The sequence below is a fragment of the Eptesicus fuscus genome, chromosome 7 (assembly GCF_027574615.1).
Source record: "Eptesicus fuscus isolate TK198812 chromosome 7, DD_ASM_mEF_20220401, whole genome shotgun sequence".
Classification (NCBI taxonomy): Eukaryota; Metazoa; Chordata; class Mammalia; order Chiroptera; family Vespertilionidae; genus Eptesicus; species Eptesicus fuscus.
Window position 1 is genome coordinate 108,189,087 of NC_072479.1, and position 18,332 is coordinate 108,207,418.

Here is an 18,332-nt window from a genome sequence, read left to right on the forward strand (position 1 = left end):
GGCTCCTCCCCAGGGGGACATGTCCTCAGAGCGGGGCAGGGTGGGCGCAGCAGGACCCAGGAAGCAGCACCCCGCCCTCCCCGCCTGTCCTCTACCACAACACTCAGCATCCGGCCCCCGGCTGCCAGGTTGTGTCTCATCCCCTCCCCTCCCTTTGCTGGGGTCAGGTTAGTATATAATGTTCTTCTGTACAGTTATCATTCTGTTGTCACAGCCGCAGGAGAGGCTGAGTGTCCGGAGCCTGCCATCCCCAGGGAGCACCCAATTCCTTGTGGGGTCTACAGCCCCCTCCTGCCGGGAGGGACAGTAGTGATCTGCCCAAAAGTGATCTCCAGGGAAGGGTGTCCAGTCATCTGCCCCCATCTCCGAGGTGCCCCGGGCTTGCCTTCTTTCCCACTCGGGGAGTTCTCAACACCTTCCCAATCAATTCCTTTTTGGGGAGACCTAACAAGGAATTGGGTGCTTCCCGGGGACGTCAGGCTCTGGACACTCAGCATCTAATTGGCTGCTCCTTGTTGCTGAGTGTTTACAAAGTGATGACAAAGTGTTACCGCTCTTGTTATGGAACCCTGCGCCCCCTCCCCCCAACTGCTCTGTCCAGCAGGGCCCTGGCTGCCTATCTGCTCAGGTGACACCCCCAACCCTCTCCCCCTGCGGTCCCTCCTCTCTGGGGGGAGCATGCCTTGGGCCCCACGGCTGTGACCGCCCTGTGGAGGATCTTCACACAAAGGAGGGGGCTGCGGGGTCCCCTCTGTTATTGCTGCTCCTACACCAGGCCGTGAGGTGGCATGGTGACAAGACTCATCGGCCATGGAAAGGCAGATTAGAGCCCACTTGACACGTATGATTCGCGTAGACATGGAGGTGGTGTGGCACACACGCCACTGGCCACGTTGCCTGCTTCCGACTGAGATGCAGGCGTTATCTGGGGCGCTCTAACGAGCACACACTAATTTTGTAATTAAAAACATTCGGAGAAGAGGTGAAATTAACTATTCCATGGAAACGTCCCCTCTTGCTCCCCCTTCTGGTCACTTGTGGGAGAGGCGAGGCCAGGAGTGAGCAGGGAGGGTGCTGGGAGCATGTCTTGGGTCCACACCTGAGGAGACCCACAGAGGCAACGTTTTTTATTGTTTTTGTTTTTTAACCCTCACCTGAGGATATTTATCCATTGATTTTTAGGGAGAGTGGAAGAGAAAAGGAAAGACAGAGAGAAACATCGATGTGAGAGAAACACATCGATTGGTTGCTTCCCACATGAGCCCTGACCAGGGCCCTGGCCAGGGAGGGGCCTGCAACTGAGGTACCTGCCCTTGACCAGAATCGAACCCGGGACCCTTTGGTCCACAGGCCGACACCCTGTCTGACTAGGGCTGTTATTGTTTTTTTAAATATTTCTTTATTGATTTCAGAGAGGAAGGGAGAGGAGAGAGAAACATCAATGATGATAGAGAATCATTGATCAGCTGCCTCCTGCACGCCCCCTACTGGGGATCGAGCCCGCAACCTGGGCATGTGCCCTTGACCAGAATTGAATCTGGGACCCTTCAGTCCCAGGCTGACGCTCTATCCACTGAGCCACACCAGCCAGGGCAGGGCAACATGTTTGTCTGTCTGTCTCCACTCGGCTCCTTCCAGAGGACATGGGGCCCAAGGAGGTCCTGGCCTGCGGAGAGGACAATCTCAGGCTTCCAGGAAAAGGGGCTGACTTTAAAATCAACAGCAAAGAAGACAGGGCCGGGCTAGTGGACGTTATGGCAGCATCTGGGGCCACGATACGTGTGTATAGAAGTGTGTGCTCGTGTGGCACATACTGTGAGTGCATGTGTGTGCACACAAGAGCCTGCAGGAGGAGGGCCATCACACTAACACAGCTGAGAAACAAGCACGTTTCTGCTCCCAAGAGCATCCCAGCAAAGCCCACGTGCAATGGGAGGGTGCGCTTCCCTCTCCCATCCTTGGTGCAGATGTGGGCTTGAACTTGGGGGACAGTCTCAGCAGACAGGGGAGCTCCTTGCCTGGCTCAGTTACCTTCCCCCACCAGTGATTACTCTTGTAGGAACAAGTCCTCTTCCTCTGTGGCATTCATCATAGTTAAATGTTTGTTTCTATTGAAGTATAAAATACACGATATCATAAAGTGCACACATCTTAAGTGTGTAGCTCGATTGCTTTACACACGCCATCACCCCCCAATCAAGATGGGGAACATTGGAAGCACTCAAGGTTCCCTCAGGCCCCCTCCCCACCCACAGCACCACAGGTTTTTGCCACTGAAAATCCACGCGAGTCTGAGACCCCAGGGTTGAGGCTCCTGTTCTCTGTGGGATGGTGGTGCCATGGAACGGGGATGGGTCCCTTCTGATGACCTGTGCAAGCACTAAGCACGGCCCTGGGTGGTGAATAAACGTGGGAACTAACAAAGAGAAGCTCACTGCCCAGATGGGGCCACAGGCCTAGGGGAGGTGCCTGCAGGTCGTGCAGGTGTTAGCGTTCGGTTAGTTCTTGCTGTGTGCTCAGTCTTGGGACCTGGTGCTCAGAGTGTGCCCCTGCTTCAGTGCCTCTGCCTTAGCTTGAAACGTAGGCCCCACTGGGAGAGAAGCTGCAGGCGTTGGGGGTGCATGCCCAGCCCACGAGGACCAGTGTCTCCGCTCAGACCACAGTGCAGGTGGGCCCTCCTGATGCCAATGTCGGTGGCTGCAGGGGTCCCCGAGGAAACTACCACTCTGGGGAGAGCCCCCAGACACAGCAGGGGTTGGGGCACAGTCAGTGCGGCCTCCAAACCAGACCATGAGTGGTGGGAGAGTCACCTGGAGAACAGAGGTCTGTCACCGTAGGCCCACTCAGGAGCCCACCTGCACGTGCACAGGTGCCTCCCACGTCCCGACCACAGGTCACTCCAAAAAGACCGCTTCCGACCGCAAATAACAGACAACTCACCAGCAGCGGCGTGAACAGCAGGTTTATTTCCTTACACTGTGAGCTCTGGCGGTGGATGGCTAGAGACATGGGCTTGGCAGCTACACGATGTCCGGTCAGGCCCAGTGACGCTGTGGAATGGTTCACACAGCCCCCAGAGGACCCAGGGGTCCCAGCAGACTGCCCTGACCTTCCAGATCAGGACTCGTGTCATGCTGCCTAGACCAGGCACGGGACTGAGTGGCTACTGCCCTCCTGGGACAGGAGAGGCCGTACCTCCACAGTTCAGAGCCTCTGCCCACACGGAAAAGGTGGGCCTGGTACTGAGGGGATGGCCGTCTGTCTGCCAGGAGGAGGGACAGCCCGCTGGGGCCCCGAGCACCCAGACGGCACTCTCCTCATTCAGCCAACACTGAGGGAGCACATGGGGTCTGGCAGTGTCCTGGGTGCACATGTGCCCCTGCCATCAGCACACATGTGGGGACCCACGAGGGCTTCATGCCACTGTGTGGACACAGGCAGGCAGTCTGGGGGTCCTCCCTGCAGAGCTTAAGACAAGGGGACAGGAAGGCTGAGGGGTGAGGGTAGGCCGCAGCGGGCACGGTGGACACTCTGAGGAGCCTGGGTTTTATTCTGAGCCTGCTGTTCTGAGCAGGGATGGAACCAAACCTGACCTACTTTTAAGAGCACTTTGCTGGGCGAATGGCTTACACTGGGTTATAGGGGAAGCCAGGGGACAGGAAACGTGTGCACAGGCCGGAATGCAGAGCTCTGGGGGGCAGAGGTGGGCCAGGGTCACGGTGTCTCAGAAGCTGCTCATGCATCTTCCTCGAGTCTGACAGGCTCCCAGCCCCTTTGTCCCCACCTGGAATGTGCTGCTCATCACGCACCTCAGGCAGGTTTTTGGTAAGAGCCAAGGGGGTCTGTTCCTGTGCCTCCAGGAGAACCCGGCTCTCTGGGCACTCGGCACCTGTGGGGTCTCCTGCCTGTGGTGTCCTCGACCCTCCCCACCCTGTTCCTGACCACACAAGTGCTCAGTGCATCTCCCGTGAAGCGGCCTGTAATCATAGGAGCCAGGATGCCACGGAGCAGACCCCAGCTCAGCCTCACTGGCGGTGACTCAGACATGTCGCCGGATCTCTCAGGCCTGTCCCCTCACTCGTGCACAAGCGGAATAGCACCTACCTCTGGCCACCACAAGGACTAGATGAATCATCACGCCTGCAAGTGTTACCTGGTGTTATTGGGGTATCAGGTAAAAACATGTCCATGCCTGAGCCTCAGCCACGGGGGGCGGGCCTGGACCGGTGCCCTCAGCGCGGGGGCCCTGGGCAGTGGCAGCAGGTGGGCCAGGGGCTGCAGCTGGGCTGGCAGCACATCTGCAGGGCAGGGTCCTCGCCCCGGGCCATCTGGCTGGGGCTGAAGGTCATGCTAGCATCAAACTGGGCCTTGAGCAGCTGAAGCTGTTTCATCGCCTCCAGGGCCTGGGGGGCGACCTCGGCCCCACTCCCCACCAGGTTGTAGTTCTCACCAGGGTCCTCAGATAGGTCAAAGAGCAGTGGGGGCTCATGGGCAGTCAGAGGGCTGGAAGCATGGCAGGCAGGGTCTGCTGTGGTGTCACTATGGGCGGAGCCTGGGGGGTGGGAGACACATCTGTGCACAGAGGTGGGGGCAGGCTCTGGGGCCCGAGGGGTCAGCAGGGCCAGGGGAGGACATTACCCTGGGTGAAGAAGTGGGCCTTGTACTTCCCGCTCCGCACAGCAAAGACCCCGCGGATCTCATCGGGGAAGGCTGGGTAGAAGAACATAGTCTGCCGGGGGCTCTGGGGGCAAAGTCAGGGGCAGGGGGCAGAGCCCCAACACCGATCAGCCTGCGTTAGGCCCTGGCTATGCCCACTCAGCAGCAGCACTTGGATTCCACTCAAAAGAGGTGACCTGCTCACAGTTACTCCAGGGCTGGGGCATGGGATTGCTGGCCCTACCTTGCCTTTGCCCAGCAGCAGGGGGCTGAGGTCAAAGCCATCCAAGGTGACGTTGGGCAGTGGGGCCCCAGCCAGGGCTGCCAGGGTGGGCAGTAGGTCCAGGGAGCTGGCCAGCTCGTGGGTCACGCCTGGGGACAGAGGGCTATGTGGTCACTCAATTCGCCATCAGATTGGGGAGGTGGGGCCAGGGGTGCGTGAGGAGAGGACCTGAAGACTGACCGGGAGTGATGTGACCTGGCCAGAAGGCCAAGGCAGGTTCTCGGACGCCCCCCTCAAAGGTGGTTCCCTTTCCACATCGCAGTGGGCCAGAGCAGCCGCCGCGGGACATCCGCATCGTCTCCGGTCTGGACACACAGGTGGTCATCAGCATCTCTGACTCGCCCCGGTGGCTCCAGCCCCAGACCTTCAAGTTACGTGCCAAGAAATGGCCACAGGTGCCTGTCTCCTCCCTGTCCTACCAGGACCAGCTTCATGGATTGTGGCCTGGAAATCTCCAGAACGTGGCCAGCATTTTCTGAGACCCCCCTTATCCTGCGATGTCTGTGGTCAAGATGGGGAGACCCTAGGCCCACACCTGTGAGGAATCACCTGCATTGGCCCTCCCTGGGGCCTACCCGTTGTCTGCGGTGAAGATGACCAGTGTGTCTTTAAGCAGCCCCAGGTCCCCCACGGCTGTCATCAGGGCTCCCACGGCCGAGTCCAGCTCCATCAGGGAGTCTCCGAATGGCCCGCGGCCTGAGTGCCCGGCGAAGCTCTGCCCACTGAACTGGGGGTAGTGGGTATGCTGGGGGCAGAGCCTGGAGTTAGCATTGGGCAGGGGGCAGGGCAGCCCGGGGCATGGGGCCAGGGTTACTCACGTGGGAGGCGTAGTACAGAAAGAATGGGCGGCCCTGGCGATGGGCATCAACCATGAGGTCATGTGCGAAAGCCACGTAGCGGGCCTCAAGTCCAGGCAGCCAGGGGGGCTGCGCCTCCACAGACAGGTTGGCTAACAGCGGCACAGGGACCAGGCCCTGGTCACAGATTCCATTGCAGGGGGTGGCCGGTGGGAAGCAGGTCAGGTTCTGGCAAGGGCCCTGGGGGAAGGGCTCCATTTAGGGTCTAGGCTGTGGGGTGGAGCTGGGAGGTCAAGGGAAGGGGAGTAGGAGGAAGTGGATAGGAGGCAGCTGAGGGCTCTGGCTGTTCCTACCTGGTCATGGGAGTACGGGATGCCCAGGAATCGATGGAAGCCCTGGTGCGGGGGCAGAAAGGCCCCCTCAGGCCCCACCCCAAGATGCCACTTGCCAGCCATCCCTGTGAGGTAGCCTTGGGCAGCCAGGATCTCAGCCAGGGTCACCTCCTCCAGGGGCAGGCCCCCTCGGGAGCCAGGCTCCAGAACGCCAGGGTACAGGCCCGACCGAACTGGGAGTCGGCCGGTCAGGAGGGCAGCCCTGCAGAGCCAGTCACAGAGTCGGTGAGACAGAGAAACGAAGACGGAGGTGCACCAGGAGATGGTAGGGAACTATGACCCTCACTGCAGTCCAGAGGGAACCGGGAGGAGCTGGGTGGTCAGGGTGGGCACGCGGTGAGGGCTGCCTGCCCCCTTGCTCACCGGGAAGGCGTGCACAGAGACACTGGCACGTAGAAGTCCGTGAACCGCAGCCCCGCGGTGGCCAGCTGGTCCAGGTTGGGGGTGGTGGATGTGGGGTGGCCGTAGGAGCCCAGGTCCCCGTAACCCAGGTCATCAGCAAAGATCAGCACAATGTTCGGTGGGTAGGCAGAGGCCAGACCTGCAGCCAAGGCCAGAGCGAGGGCCCACAGCACCACCATGGCATGAGGCACACACAGGCTTGTCACCAGAGACCCTTGGGAAAGAAGGCAAACGGGCTCCAGCAAGCTCTGCCCGAGGCCCCAGACCAGGCAGTCCCCCCCGCCCCGCCCCCCCCCCCCCCCCCCGCCCTGAGGCCACAGACCCCATTAATCCAGAGTCAGACAACAGACAACCCCTTCCCGAAGTCCCCCCTCGCTCCCCAACATTGGCCTGGGATCCTCCTGGACCAGGACACCTACAGATTCTCGCACAGACCTGAGCCTCTTCTCCTAGGGGTCCGGCCCAGGCTCGCGGTCAGGGGCAGAAGTCACATGACACCGACGCTGCGGGAGAGAACAGGACAGAGTGAGGCGGGGACAGTGGGTAGCGAAGCCCTTGGCGGGCACTTCCGCATCGGCCCCGCCCCGGCCCGCCCCGCGCTCTGGTGACGCGCCGCGCCGATCCCGATCCGGGGCGGGGCGCAGGGCCGGGCGCAGGGTCTGGGCCAGCTGGGCGGGCGGGCCTGCTCGCACCTTGGGCGGGTCGGAGTCTGGGGTCGTGACCGGGAGGCCAGGACGGGGCGCGGCGGGCGCCGGGCGGAGCGGGTGCGCGTGGGGCCGCTGTGCTTCCAAGCCGTTGGCGCCCGGGGCGCGGGCCTGGTGGGCGGCGTGAGGGTGGGTGCGGCTCCCGGCGTTCGCGCCTGGGTCGCGGGGGCTGCCCCGGCCTCCGGGACCTGCGGGGCTGGGGACCTAGCGAAGGGCGTGTCCGGGGCTCCGGGTGAACCAGCAAACCTCTGCTGGCTTTTCTGTCAACACCACTCGTGCTGGTTTTGAAACACTAGATAGCGAATTCTTTCAAACCCTTCCGTCCCCGTGTGTGTGTGTGTGTGTGTGTGTGTGTGTGTGTGTGCGTGCGCGCGCGCGGGGCGGGGCGGGGGGGGCGCCTGGGTCTGGGCGGTCCCCAGGGTACACCAATGGGAAGGACCCATCAGAAGAGAAGATGCGTGGTCCTGGCCCTGTCTTGGACAGACAGACAGCCTTGGGCAGATGACTTCATCTTCTGGTTCCCAGTGTCTCCAAGTAAGAGAGGGGGCCTGGGGGCTGTTCGGTGGGTAATGTACTCCGTGCACTGCCCCACTCAGCAGCTCCCCTAGGGCCACTGTCCCCCCAGAACCCTCCCTAGGGCAGCTCTCTGGCCTCAGGTTCCTCCACAAGCTCAGGGCACTCTGGGAGAAGTAGGACTGGGCTACTGTGGGTACTGACCCTGGAGGGGGGAGGGGGACAGGGCTGTGGAAGGGCCTCTGGGACAGGGGTGGGGGACAGGACATAGCTTCCTTGGAGGCCTAGCCCTGTCTGGGGAGCTGCTGTGGACACGGACTCAAGACAAGGGGGCAGTGTGGGGAGCCAAAATGGAAGGGCTCAGAGATGGGGCTGCAGACTTCGTGGGGAAGGAAGGGGTCAGTTTCCGGGAACCATCCCCTGGCTGTCCGCCTCTAGCCTGATTTCTGGGCTGGTGCGTGGGAGCTGAGTTGGGGGCGGGGAGGGCGCGGCCTGGACAGAAAGTTTCTCTGCTGCCCAGAAATCTTTGAACCTGTAATTGGAGCAGTCACAGCTGGTGGGCGCTGTGGACAGGAGTTTAAAAGGAACCAACCAAAGGCTCTTTCAGCTGCAAGCTGGGAAAAACCCCTGGCAGCAGCAGAGCCCTGCCTGGATTCTCAGAAAGAGCCTGCCTTCTGTTGTAATGTTATGCCAATGGCTGGCCCTGTCCCCTGCGGTGTCTGGAGGCTGCTCAGGTGTTTGCACACGGGACCCAAAGCCAGCCCAGCCCTGACCTCTGGATTCAGGAGGAGGTGTGTGTGCCACCAGCTATGTTTGTTCAAAGCTAAGCCTCTGCAGGCGGCTGAGTCCTTTGGAGATGTGAGCTCTTTCTGGCACTGCTGCAGGGTCAGCTTGGGGCAGATACTGAGTGGGAGGCGGCCCACTAGGGTGCAGGATGTGGCTCTGGACCCTGGGCCATTGCTAATTTGGAACTAACGCCCACAGTTAGCAGAGAGGCCTTGCAAGGTAGGGGTCTTGTCTTTCTAGGACCAGAGATGAGAGAAGCCTCCATCTCCTGGGCCTGGGTGGGTGGGTGGGGTGGGTGAGCTGCTTCTGTGGGAACATGGCCACCTAAAGGTTCCTGTCGTGTCTGCTGGGCCGGCTGTGAGAAATGGCACACCTGTCCAAACTTAAAATGACCGACTAGGAAACAGAAGCATGGGGAAAAGGAGACTTTTAATACTCTTGAGAGCGGTCATTCATTGTACAGGAACACATATTGGACAGGGAACATAGCCTATTTATTTAGTCCCTCCTCCGGTTCCTCATTGGCTGAGTACTATTTGGTCACCTAGGTCTTGCTGACTCCCATTGGGTTATTTTTTAAAAATGGTCTGGGGTCTTTTCTAGTTGCCTCCACCTCCCTTTGTCTAGGGAAATCATCCTAGGATATGTGCTATCAGCCATGTGTCCCACTCCCCACCCCTCACATCCTGTTTGCTCTGGGGAAATTCAGTAACCACCTGTCCACATGCGGTTTCTTTTCTATGAAGATGAAGCACAGAGGCATGCTTCCTACACGGCTGATGGGAGGACCTGGGGCACCAGAGGCCAGCTGCCAGGCCTCTGCTGCCCCTCACTCTGCTCTGCCTGCCTCCTTGCCCTCAGCAACCACCATTCCTGCTTCCCCACTTGACCTCCCAGCTTCATTTCCTCACCCTTCGCCATCAAGTGGCCATGTGGCTGGTCTCAATTCTGGGCTCTTCAGGTAGGTGCACGCCTCAGCCAGGGGGACGTGGCAGGTGACAGATTCTCTGCTCGACCAAACTTAGCTCCTAAGCCTTCGACTGGGACCCTCTGCGCCCTTCACCTGCCCGCCTTCAGCAAGAGTCCTGGTGGGTGGATTTAGCCAGAATTTCCCCTCACCCCTGCTGTTTTCTAGTAGTAACTTTCCACCCACTGACACCCGCCCCCCCACCTGCTCCTTGGCTCTTGTAGAGGAGGAAGAGTTTTCCTTGACCCTCACAGGATCCCTGGCTGGGCCTGAAAATTAAACTGACAAAGAATCGTCATCAGGAGAAAAGCATTCACATGTATTTAATTTTATAAGTTTGATGTGACGTGGGAGACTTCATAAGAATTGAAGACCCAGAGAAACAGTTACCCCTGAGTATGTTGTGCTGGTTTGATGGGGAGTGGACAGTTGTGGCGGAGGATGACCGCTCAAGCAGCGATCAGGTGTATGTCATCCCGGTGTTTCTGAGACCAAATTGATCTGCTTCCACATTCATGGTGGCCAGGCGTGTAAGTTCAGGGCTGGGTTAAAAGTCTTTGGTTTTTGGACACAGACAGTAGGGGGGTGAGGGCATGTGCTGGGGGTGGGAGTGGCTGGGGAGAGGTCAATGGGGAAAAAAGGAGACTCATGTAATACTTTATAAGTACCGCGCGCTAACCGATTGCGCCACTGGAGCTCCTGTAATACTTTAAACAAAGAATTAAAAAAAAAAAAGTTTTTGGTTTTGCCTGGTCAACTAAGAACTGCAATAAAATCTTAGCCAGAATATAAGGTTAAATATATTCATTTGATTACTTAATTACATATTCTATTAGTAAAAGGGTGGGAAAGAAAAGAGAAATGAAGACAAGAAAGGAAAAACAAAATCATACGTTTATTTTACCCTTATACCCCTATCAGAATGGAGCGGGGCAGACGGGGGAGGCTCTGCCCAGGAGTGCTGTGGCTGGTGGGAGGTGGCTCTGTGTAGTGCTGTCCCTCAGCCCGCTCCCTGCCGTCCCCGACCCTCAGCCTCAGGCTGCAGACCTTGCTGTGCCCCATCTGGAATTCTTGAGCCTGGCATGGCTAGCTCCCCCGACTCCTTCCAGTCCGCTGGATGGCACTTTCTCAGTGGGGACTTCCCTGGCCCCTGGTTCCCTCTCCCATCTCTCTGCCCAGGTATGAGCTGCTGCTCCTGGGCTCCTGTGAATGGACGACAATAATATTACGCACTCAGCTGGTTGGCGGGCAGGGCTGAGCCACCACTGGCATGTGGTGAGTCTGTATTTTTATTACTGTTATTGTCATGTGGGGGCTGGGTGGTGCTGGGCAGGTGCCATGAGAACATCAGACAGGAGTAATCTCCCCCAGGGGGCACCTTAGCTGAGACCTGGGGAAGAGAGGGTTATCTAGCCAAGGACAGGGTGGAGAGATGAAGACAGGTTGCCACCAAGCAGTGGTCAGGTTTCATGACAATGGCGCACGCAGGGGAAGGATCCTGAGCGGCCACTTCAGGGATTCACTCAGGGCAGGAGGAGGATCCGTCTCAGACTCAACACAGAAAACCTTTGGTGAAGGACCCGCAGAGGGGCTGGTGACTGTTTCCAAATCAAGTCATGCCGTCATTAAAGTTCACCGGATTATCTCCAGAGCATTTTATCAGGAACACCAATTCCGTCCCAGAAGGAAATTCTGCCCAGATCAGGCGAGGGGCAATTTTCAAGGAACTACATGGAGCTCGGAGCATCTTCTTCAGCAGATCCAATATGTGGTCCTCCAAGTGGCAGCCTGGGGACTCACGGCCTGGCAGCCAGGATGCCCCGCAGACCTGGTGCAGGTCCGGCTGAGGTGGGCTGATAGCCGGCTGCCATCCCACAGGCCCAAGGGCTTGAGGAAGGCATGTGGGTCATAGCCCAGCCTCCAGGAGGAGAAGACTTAGACACCAGGACAAGTGCACACTTTTGCAAAGTCCCTCCAGGATACTGGAGGAAGATGATCCTGCATTGAGTGGACATGAAGGTGAGCATGGGTTCTGGATCTGAGGGGCTGGGTGGTGTCGACAGTGTGCGCTCTGCTAACTAAACCGGGGCTCACGACAGCCCATGTGAATGAAGCTGAGATGCTGAAAACGCCTTGGTTTAATAGAGAAAAGGTATCCAAAGACTGAGAGACAGGAATGTCTTGTGCTTGACCTACTCAGGGTCCCCGAAATCTCCTCTGGGAGCGCCTGAGGACACCCCCTCACACGACATTAGAGGTGCAGTGAGGGGGCAGCAGCACCTTTGAAAGGAATGTACTGTGCTTGACCTTGAAAGGCGGTGGGGAGGCTGGCCTCTGTAGGGCAGAAATGAAATGGGGCAGAGAGAAATCGGTGGAGCCACAGGTCGATCTCTTTCTCTCTCAGATCAATCAATAAAAAATATTTTTTTGAAACTAAATGGGTAGCCGAAACCAGTTTGGCTCAGTGGAGAGAGCGTCGGCCTGCGGACTGAGGGGTCCCGGGTTCGATTCCGGTCAGGGGCATGTACATTGGTTGCGGGCACATCCCCAGTGGGGAGAGTGCAGGAGGCAGCTGATCGATGTTTCTCTCTCATCCATGTTTCTAACTCTCTATCCCTCTCCCTTCCTCTCTGTATAAAATCAATAAAATATATTAAAAAAAAAAAAGAATTGAAACTAAATGGGTAAAGAGATCATGGGATGATAGAGGCCATGTGGCCAGGCAGGTGTGGTCGCCATGATGGTCAAGAAGAATGGTGTGGCCTTGGAGACCTTTGGCTCATTGGCCATGGAGTCACCCTTAGGACAAAACAGGGCCGTGTAGTGGAGGTGTGTGTGTGTGTGGCGGGGGAAGACCCCCATGTCTCAGGAACATGACTGGAACTTGACTCACAATGCAGAGTCACATCTCCCCTTCCAATTCCTGGACATGACTCATTCGCATATCCGGACCCTCTGCCAGAGGGAAAGACCTGGCGGAAATACCCAAGGCCCTGTGGTCTTCCCCTGCCTGGTCCCCCTCCCCCAACACATACCACAGGGAGGCAGGGAGGTGCAGACTGGCCAGGATGGCGCGTTCACGGGGGGAGGGGACACCCCAGGCTCTCAGGAACAGTTGGGCTCTGGCTCTGAGCTAATGACACTTCCCAGACTCTCTGATGCCCCCACCCACCCACAGTCCACTGATCAGAGGTGTCAGATGAAACATGCATTTTGGGCCACAGCCCATCTCCCAATGGACACAGAGGGTATGTGAATCTATCTTGTGTTAATTTCCCCGGTTCTCAAGGCACTCGGTTTTGGATGGATGCACTGAGCAGCAGGCCAGTGCAGCATTACCTGCAGATCCCAGCAAAGACTCAGGTAAGAAGCCCAGTGGAGGCCCTGGGGGCTCTCTCTTATATCAGTTGAGGAAAAACCAGCTACTTTGACAGATAACCCCCAAATGCTAGTGACTTGAAACAACTGATGTTTATTTCATGCTCACAGAAAGTCCAGTTGGCAACTTGGGCAGGGATGGCGGCTCTCTGCTCCATCTAGTCATTCAGGGAAGTGCTGCCATTGTCGACATGAGGATTTAAAGTCATCAGGGGAGGGTGAAGACAGCACAAGCAGGACTGGGCCACAGGTATTTGTGGGTTGGGTCTGAGAGTGGCCCACAGCATTTCTACTCAAATCGATTCCAGAACTCCGTGACACGGCTCTACCTGGGTGCAAGAGCGGGTGGGAGGTACAGGCCGGCCGAGAGGGTGGTCTGCAGGGAGCTGGCAGCTGGGGCATTTGCTTTCTGACGCCTTAGTTTGCTGACGCTGACTGTGGCCACAGGAGTAACTCCCCAGGGGACCTCAGGGATAGTGTTTGCAATGACTCTGTAGCACTAACTTCGTGGATTCAATCCCTTTCTGCTCAAACTAGGTGTCTGCAACCTACACCCAGACCCTAGCTTTTACAGTCAGGGAGGTGAGAGGTCAAGGAAGAGGGAGGCCATGGTGCGAAGAATATCGTGGATGGAGATGGATGAGGTCAGAATTGGGATGCGCAAGCAACTCGTGATCAAGACACCAAAATCTCCCGGGTCCGGGTGAGGCCTCGCGCACCTAGCTCCGGGTGAGGCCACGTGCCCCTGGGTCTGGGAGAGGCCACGCGCCCCCGGGTCCGGGTGAGGCCATGTGTCCCTGGATCCGGGTGAGGCCTCGTGCACCTAGGTCCGGGTGAGGCCACACGCCCCTGGGTCTGGGAGAGGCCACGCGCCCCCGGGTCCGGGTGAGGCCATGTGTCCCTGGATCCGGGTGAGGCCTCGCGCACCTAGGTCCGGGTGAGGCCACGCGCCCCTGGGTCTGGGAGAGGTCACGCGCCCCCGGGTCCAGGTGAGGCCATGTGTCCCTGGATCCGGGTGAGGCCTCGAGCACCTAGCTCCGGGTGAGGCCACGTGCCCCTGGGTCTGGGAGAGGCCACGCGCCCCCGGGTCCAGGTGAGGCCATGTGTCCCTGGACCCGGGTGAGGCTGGGTCCCGGGTCCAGGTGAGGCCTCGCGCACCTAGCTCCGGGTGAGGCCACGTGCCCCTGGGTCTTGGAGAGGCCACGCGCCCCCGGGTCCAGGTGAGGCCATGTGTCCCTGGATCCGGGTGAGGCTGGGTCCTGGGTCCGGGTGAGGCCACGCGCCCCTGGGTCTGGGAGAGGCCACGCGCCCCTGGGTCCAGGTGAGACCATGTGTCCCTGGATCAGGGTGAGGCCTCGTGCACCTAGGTCCGGGTGAGGCCACGCGCCCCTGGGTCTGGGAGAGGCCACGCGCCCCCGGGTCCAGGTGAGGCCATGTGTCCCTGATCCGGGTGAGGTGAGGCCATGTGTCCCTGATCCGGGTCCAGGTGAGGCCATGTGTCCCGGATCCGGGTGAGGCTGGGTCCCGGGTCCGGGCGAGGCTGCACGCACCTAGTTCTGGGTGAGGCCACGCGCCCCTGGGTCTGGGAGAGGCCACGCGCCCCCGGGTCCGGGTGAGGCCATGTGTCCCTGGATCCGGGTGAGGTCTCACGCACCTAGGTCCGGGTGAGGCCACGCGCCCCTGGGTCTGGGAGAGGCCACGCGCCCCTGGGTCTGGGAGAGGCCACACGCCCCTGGGTCTGGGTGAGGCCACGTTCACCTGAGTCCAGGTGAAGCCGTGCCCCTGGGTCCGGCCGAGACCAAACCAGAGGGAGTCGGAGCTCCGTTACCACCATTTGTCCACCATCCAGAGCTGAGGGGTCAGTGCTGACATGTACACATAAGGAACTGGTGGACATTGAAATTGGGTCTCAAAAGAACTGTGGGTCCAGAAAGAAACTCACTACAGACTGATTCATCTGCCTGTCAGCATAACTATTATTGCTCGTCTCACATTCAGTTCTTATAAGTATATCTCTAGTGACACATGATCTCGCTCATCTAGGGGAAATGATGAACAACATAGACTGAGGAACAAGAACAGAACCAGAAACAAGGAGGCATCGATCGGACTGTCGGGCCTCAGAGGGAGGATAGGGGAGGTTGGGGGGAGGGGGGAGAGATCAACCAAAGGACTTGTGTGCATGCATATGAGCCTATCCAACGGTTAAGTTCAACAGGGGGTTGGGGCATCCGTGGGGAGGGGTGTGGGATGGGAATGGGGGGATGAGGACAAATATGTGACACCTTAATCAATAAAGAAATTAAAAAAAAAAAAAGACACCAAAATCTTCAGTGACTGCGAGGACGTGGTTAACCAGAGAGGCCCATTAATCACCTCTCTGTTCCTCCTGCCTTGTACTCTGGTGTGCGTGCATAATAAATGTTTTAAAATGCAGAATGTTCTTTTGTTCATTTATGCATTCATTTAATATCTATCCAGCAAAAAATCAATAAACACTTCTACAGGCTGACTGCTGTGGCTGAATAAGAAAAACAGTTCCAACAAAATAATCTAAAGCCCCTGTATTATAAAGCACTTGGAAATGCTGACAAAAGTATAATAAGCATTTTTTAAAAAAAAATGCATAGCTGAGCTTGAAAGAAAGCAAGGTGTATTCCCAGAGACACAAAGTGAAGTGGAATCTAAAAGCATCAGTGTTAGCACGTATGACCTTGGGGACAGTCTCAGTACCAGGAACTTAGAGCTTGGGGTTTTAATGGCTGCACAGGAGACAAAAGACAGGCTTAGGCCCATGCAATATAAGAAGTTAGAATTCAGATTCTCACACACTCAGGACTTTTAAAGACCCATAATTTCAGTGAGAAGCTAGAAAGACTGAGAAAAAAACCCTGCTCTCCAGGAAAGAGAAATGAAAGATTTTTGTAATGATGTCACCACAAGATGTAAATTAAATCTCCCCTCAAAATTCAGAAATATCGATTTACCTTCAAATGGGTGTGAATTTTAAATCGATACGAGGAGTGGTCTGGAATCAGGTGAAGGTTGTTGGTTGGCGGCACTGAGGCACTGCCCGAGCAGATCATCTCTGGAGGAGTACAGCCCAGCGTAGTCCCCCAGGATCCACAGATGGGATGGGGTAAACATGAGATCCTACCTAATAAAATAGTAATATGCAAATTGACCGCACCTTTGCTACGCCAAAACCACGCCCACCAGCCAAAGTCACACCCACCAGCCAATCAGGGCGAGTATGCAAATTACCCAACAAAGATGGCGGTTAATTTGCATACGCTGGGGGAGGGAGGAGTGAAGACTGAAGACAACTTAGAAGGAAGAGGGAGGAAAAGCTGAAAGCAAGGTGGCTGCCAGAGGGAAAGCCCGGTCGGGGTGGAGCGGGCTGGGGCAGGGCAGGGTGGGGCGGGCAGTGGCGCACGGGTGCAGGTGCGGAGGCCGCAATGGCGGCAGTGGCGGTGGTGGCGGCAGCGCACACGGCCGCAGTGGCTGCTTGCAGGATTCTTCCTGCAAATGGGCTACTAGTGAGATCATAATCTAAAGTCACAAAACATGGCTCGGCCAGCATGACTCAGTGGTCGAGTGTCGACCTATGAACTGGGAGGTCATGATTCAATTCCCTGTCAGGTCACATGCCCAGGTTGTGGGGTCGATCCCCAATAGGGGTGTGCAGGAGGCAGCCAATCAATGAGTCTCTCTCATCGTTGATGTTTCTATTTCTCTCTCCCTCTCTCTTCCTCTATGATATCAATAAAAATACATTTTAAAATAAAAATAAAATCACAAAACATGGAAGTATGCTGAAGATATTCACAGAGATAAAAGATGCCATCAAAAACCTGGACAAGCCGAAACCGGTTTGGCTTAGTGGATAGAGCATCGGCCTGCGGACTCAAGGGTCCCAGGTTTAATTCCGGTCAAGGGCATGTACCTTGGTTGCAGGCACATCCCCAGTAGGGGGTGTGCAAGAGGCAGCTGATCGATGTTTCTCTCTCACCGATGTTTCTAACTCTCTATCCCTCTCTCTTCCTCTCTGTAAAAAATCAATAAAATAAAATAAAATAAAAAACCTGGACAAGAATGAGAAACTATCAAAAAGGATCAGGAAAAAAAAAAAAAGAAACAGAAAAATCTGATAGATTTGAAAAGGAATAAAAATATGTAATAACTAAATTTTAATGGGCAGGTTAAATAGCAGATTAGACACAGATGGGAATTATTGAACTAGAAGATAGTCTGAAGGAATTAACCAGAACCTAAATAGACTATGATATGAGAACGTTTTGCAGAAATTAGAATGAGAAGGTCTAATATTTTTAAAAATGTTTACTCTTTTAAAAAATGTCACACTTTATAATTTCATTAAATATATTTATAATGCTGTAGAACCATCACCACTATTTCCAGAACTTAAAAAAAATTATTTCCAGAACTTTTTCATCGTCCTAAATAGCAACTCTGTACCCCCAAAACAATAACTACCTAGCCTCTCCTCCCCCAATTCCTGTACCTCTAGTCTCCCTTCTGTCTGCATGAATCTGTCTAGTCTAGATACCTCATGTCAGTAAAGTCATATGTTTGTCCTTTGTGATAGCTTATTTCACTTCACATAATGTTTTCGAGGATAATCCTTGAGGTCTAACATATTTTCAATAGGAGATACTAATGAGACAATATTAAAGAAGATAATAGCAAACTAGCCAAGTTGCTATCTCAAGTTGAATTTCTCCAAACTTCATTGTCCACATTGATAAAATGTCAATAGTCATACCTACCTTACGGGGCTTCCTGTGAGGGTTAATGAAATGATGTGTGTTTGGGACCAGGCTCCCTTAGGGGTGCTGGTTTCCTGTCCCCGTTGGTAGACGGGTTAATAGTTTCTATGGCTGGGCAGCTAGCTAAGAGGAGGGAATTTCTAAGTCCCTTCTCTGCTGGCCTGGCCAAATCCAGTCTGAAGTCAGGGGAACCTCAAGAAGAATCTCACCTCATTCCACACTCTGGAAGGTTCCATCTCCAGTGTAGGATCTGTATCTTCCAAGATCTGTTTTACTTCCCCCAAATGCTCAGGATCAGTTTCTTCTATAGTCTGTAAGGCACATCTGCATTCCTCACCTGCACCCCTTCCACTCTTCCCCTTTTATATCACACTAGAGGCCTGGTGCATGAAATTCATGCACGGGTGCAGTCCCTAGGCCTGGCTGGCAATCAAAGTGCAAGGGTCTGGCGTGGAAGGGCAGGTCCCAGCTGAACTCTGGGCCCTGGGCAGCACTTGGGCCCTCACGCGCCCCCCCTCCACCTGAGTCATGGTGCCCAAGTCCCCACGTGGAGATGTGGGCTGGGGCACAGCATGGGCCTCTAGGCCAACCAGCGGTGCCACACAGAAGCCGGGCAGGCAGCGTGCTCTCCCGGCCGGCCTCGCAGACTGGCTCCTGCATGAAC

The 18,332-nt window shown here is 56.3% G+C and overlaps 1 protein-coding gene and 2 long non-coding RNA genes across 3 annotated transcripts; 1 reads left to right on the plus strand and 2 right to left on the minus strand.

Annotated features, from left to right (window-relative positions):
- Positions 1-4,143: 4,143 nt before the first annotated feature.
- Positions 4,144-7,310, minus strand: ARSA (arylsulfatase A). The gene is made up of 10 exons (XM_054719686.1): positions 7,223-7,310; positions 6,950-7,033; positions 6,492-6,744; positions 6,090-6,330; positions 5,758-5,976; positions 5,515-5,684; positions 5,120-5,244; positions 4,901-5,028; positions 4,639-4,741; positions 4,144-4,552 (listed from the first exon to the last, which is right to left on the minus strand). The coding sequence occupies exons 3-10, from the start codon at positions 6,707-6,709 to the stop codon at positions 4,233-4,235; spliced, it is 1,524 nt and encodes a 507-aa protein (XP_054575661.1). The 5' UTR covers positions 6,710-6,744; positions 6,950-7,033; positions 7,223-7,310; the 3' UTR covers positions 4,144-4,232.
- A 1,855-nt stretch (positions 7,311-9,165) lies between these two features.
- On the plus strand, positions 9,166-13,564 carry LOC114227748 (uncharacterized). The gene is made up of 6 exons (XR_008556690.1): positions 9,166-9,494; positions 10,680-10,775; positions 10,989-11,519; positions 12,790-12,863; positions 12,990-13,128; positions 13,416-13,564. It is a non-coding gene; the product is annotated as an uncharacterized LOC114227748 (long non-coding RNA).
- Positions 13,104-18,010, minus strand: LOC129149878 (uncharacterized). The gene is made up of 3 exons (XR_008556691.1): positions 17,878-18,010; positions 15,866-16,035; positions 13,104-13,207 (listed from the first exon to the last, which is right to left on the minus strand). It is a non-coding gene; the product is annotated as an uncharacterized LOC129149878 (long non-coding RNA).
- Between the last annotated feature and the right edge of the window lie 322 nt (positions 18,011-18,332).

Coding starts and splice junctions, on each gene's coding strand:
- ARSA (XM_054719686.1), bottom strand. CDS start 6,709: ATGGTGGTGCTGTGGGCCCTCGCTCTGGCCTTGGCTGCAGGTCTGGCC. Junction 5,977..6,089: donor TCCCGTACTCCCATGACCAG/GTAGGAACAGCC, acceptor CCCTTCCCCCAG/GGCCCTTGCCAGAACCTGAC. Junction 5,685..5,757: donor TTCTGTACTACGCCTCCCAC/GTGAGTAACCCT, acceptor CTCTGCCCCCAG/CATACCCACTACCCCCAGTT.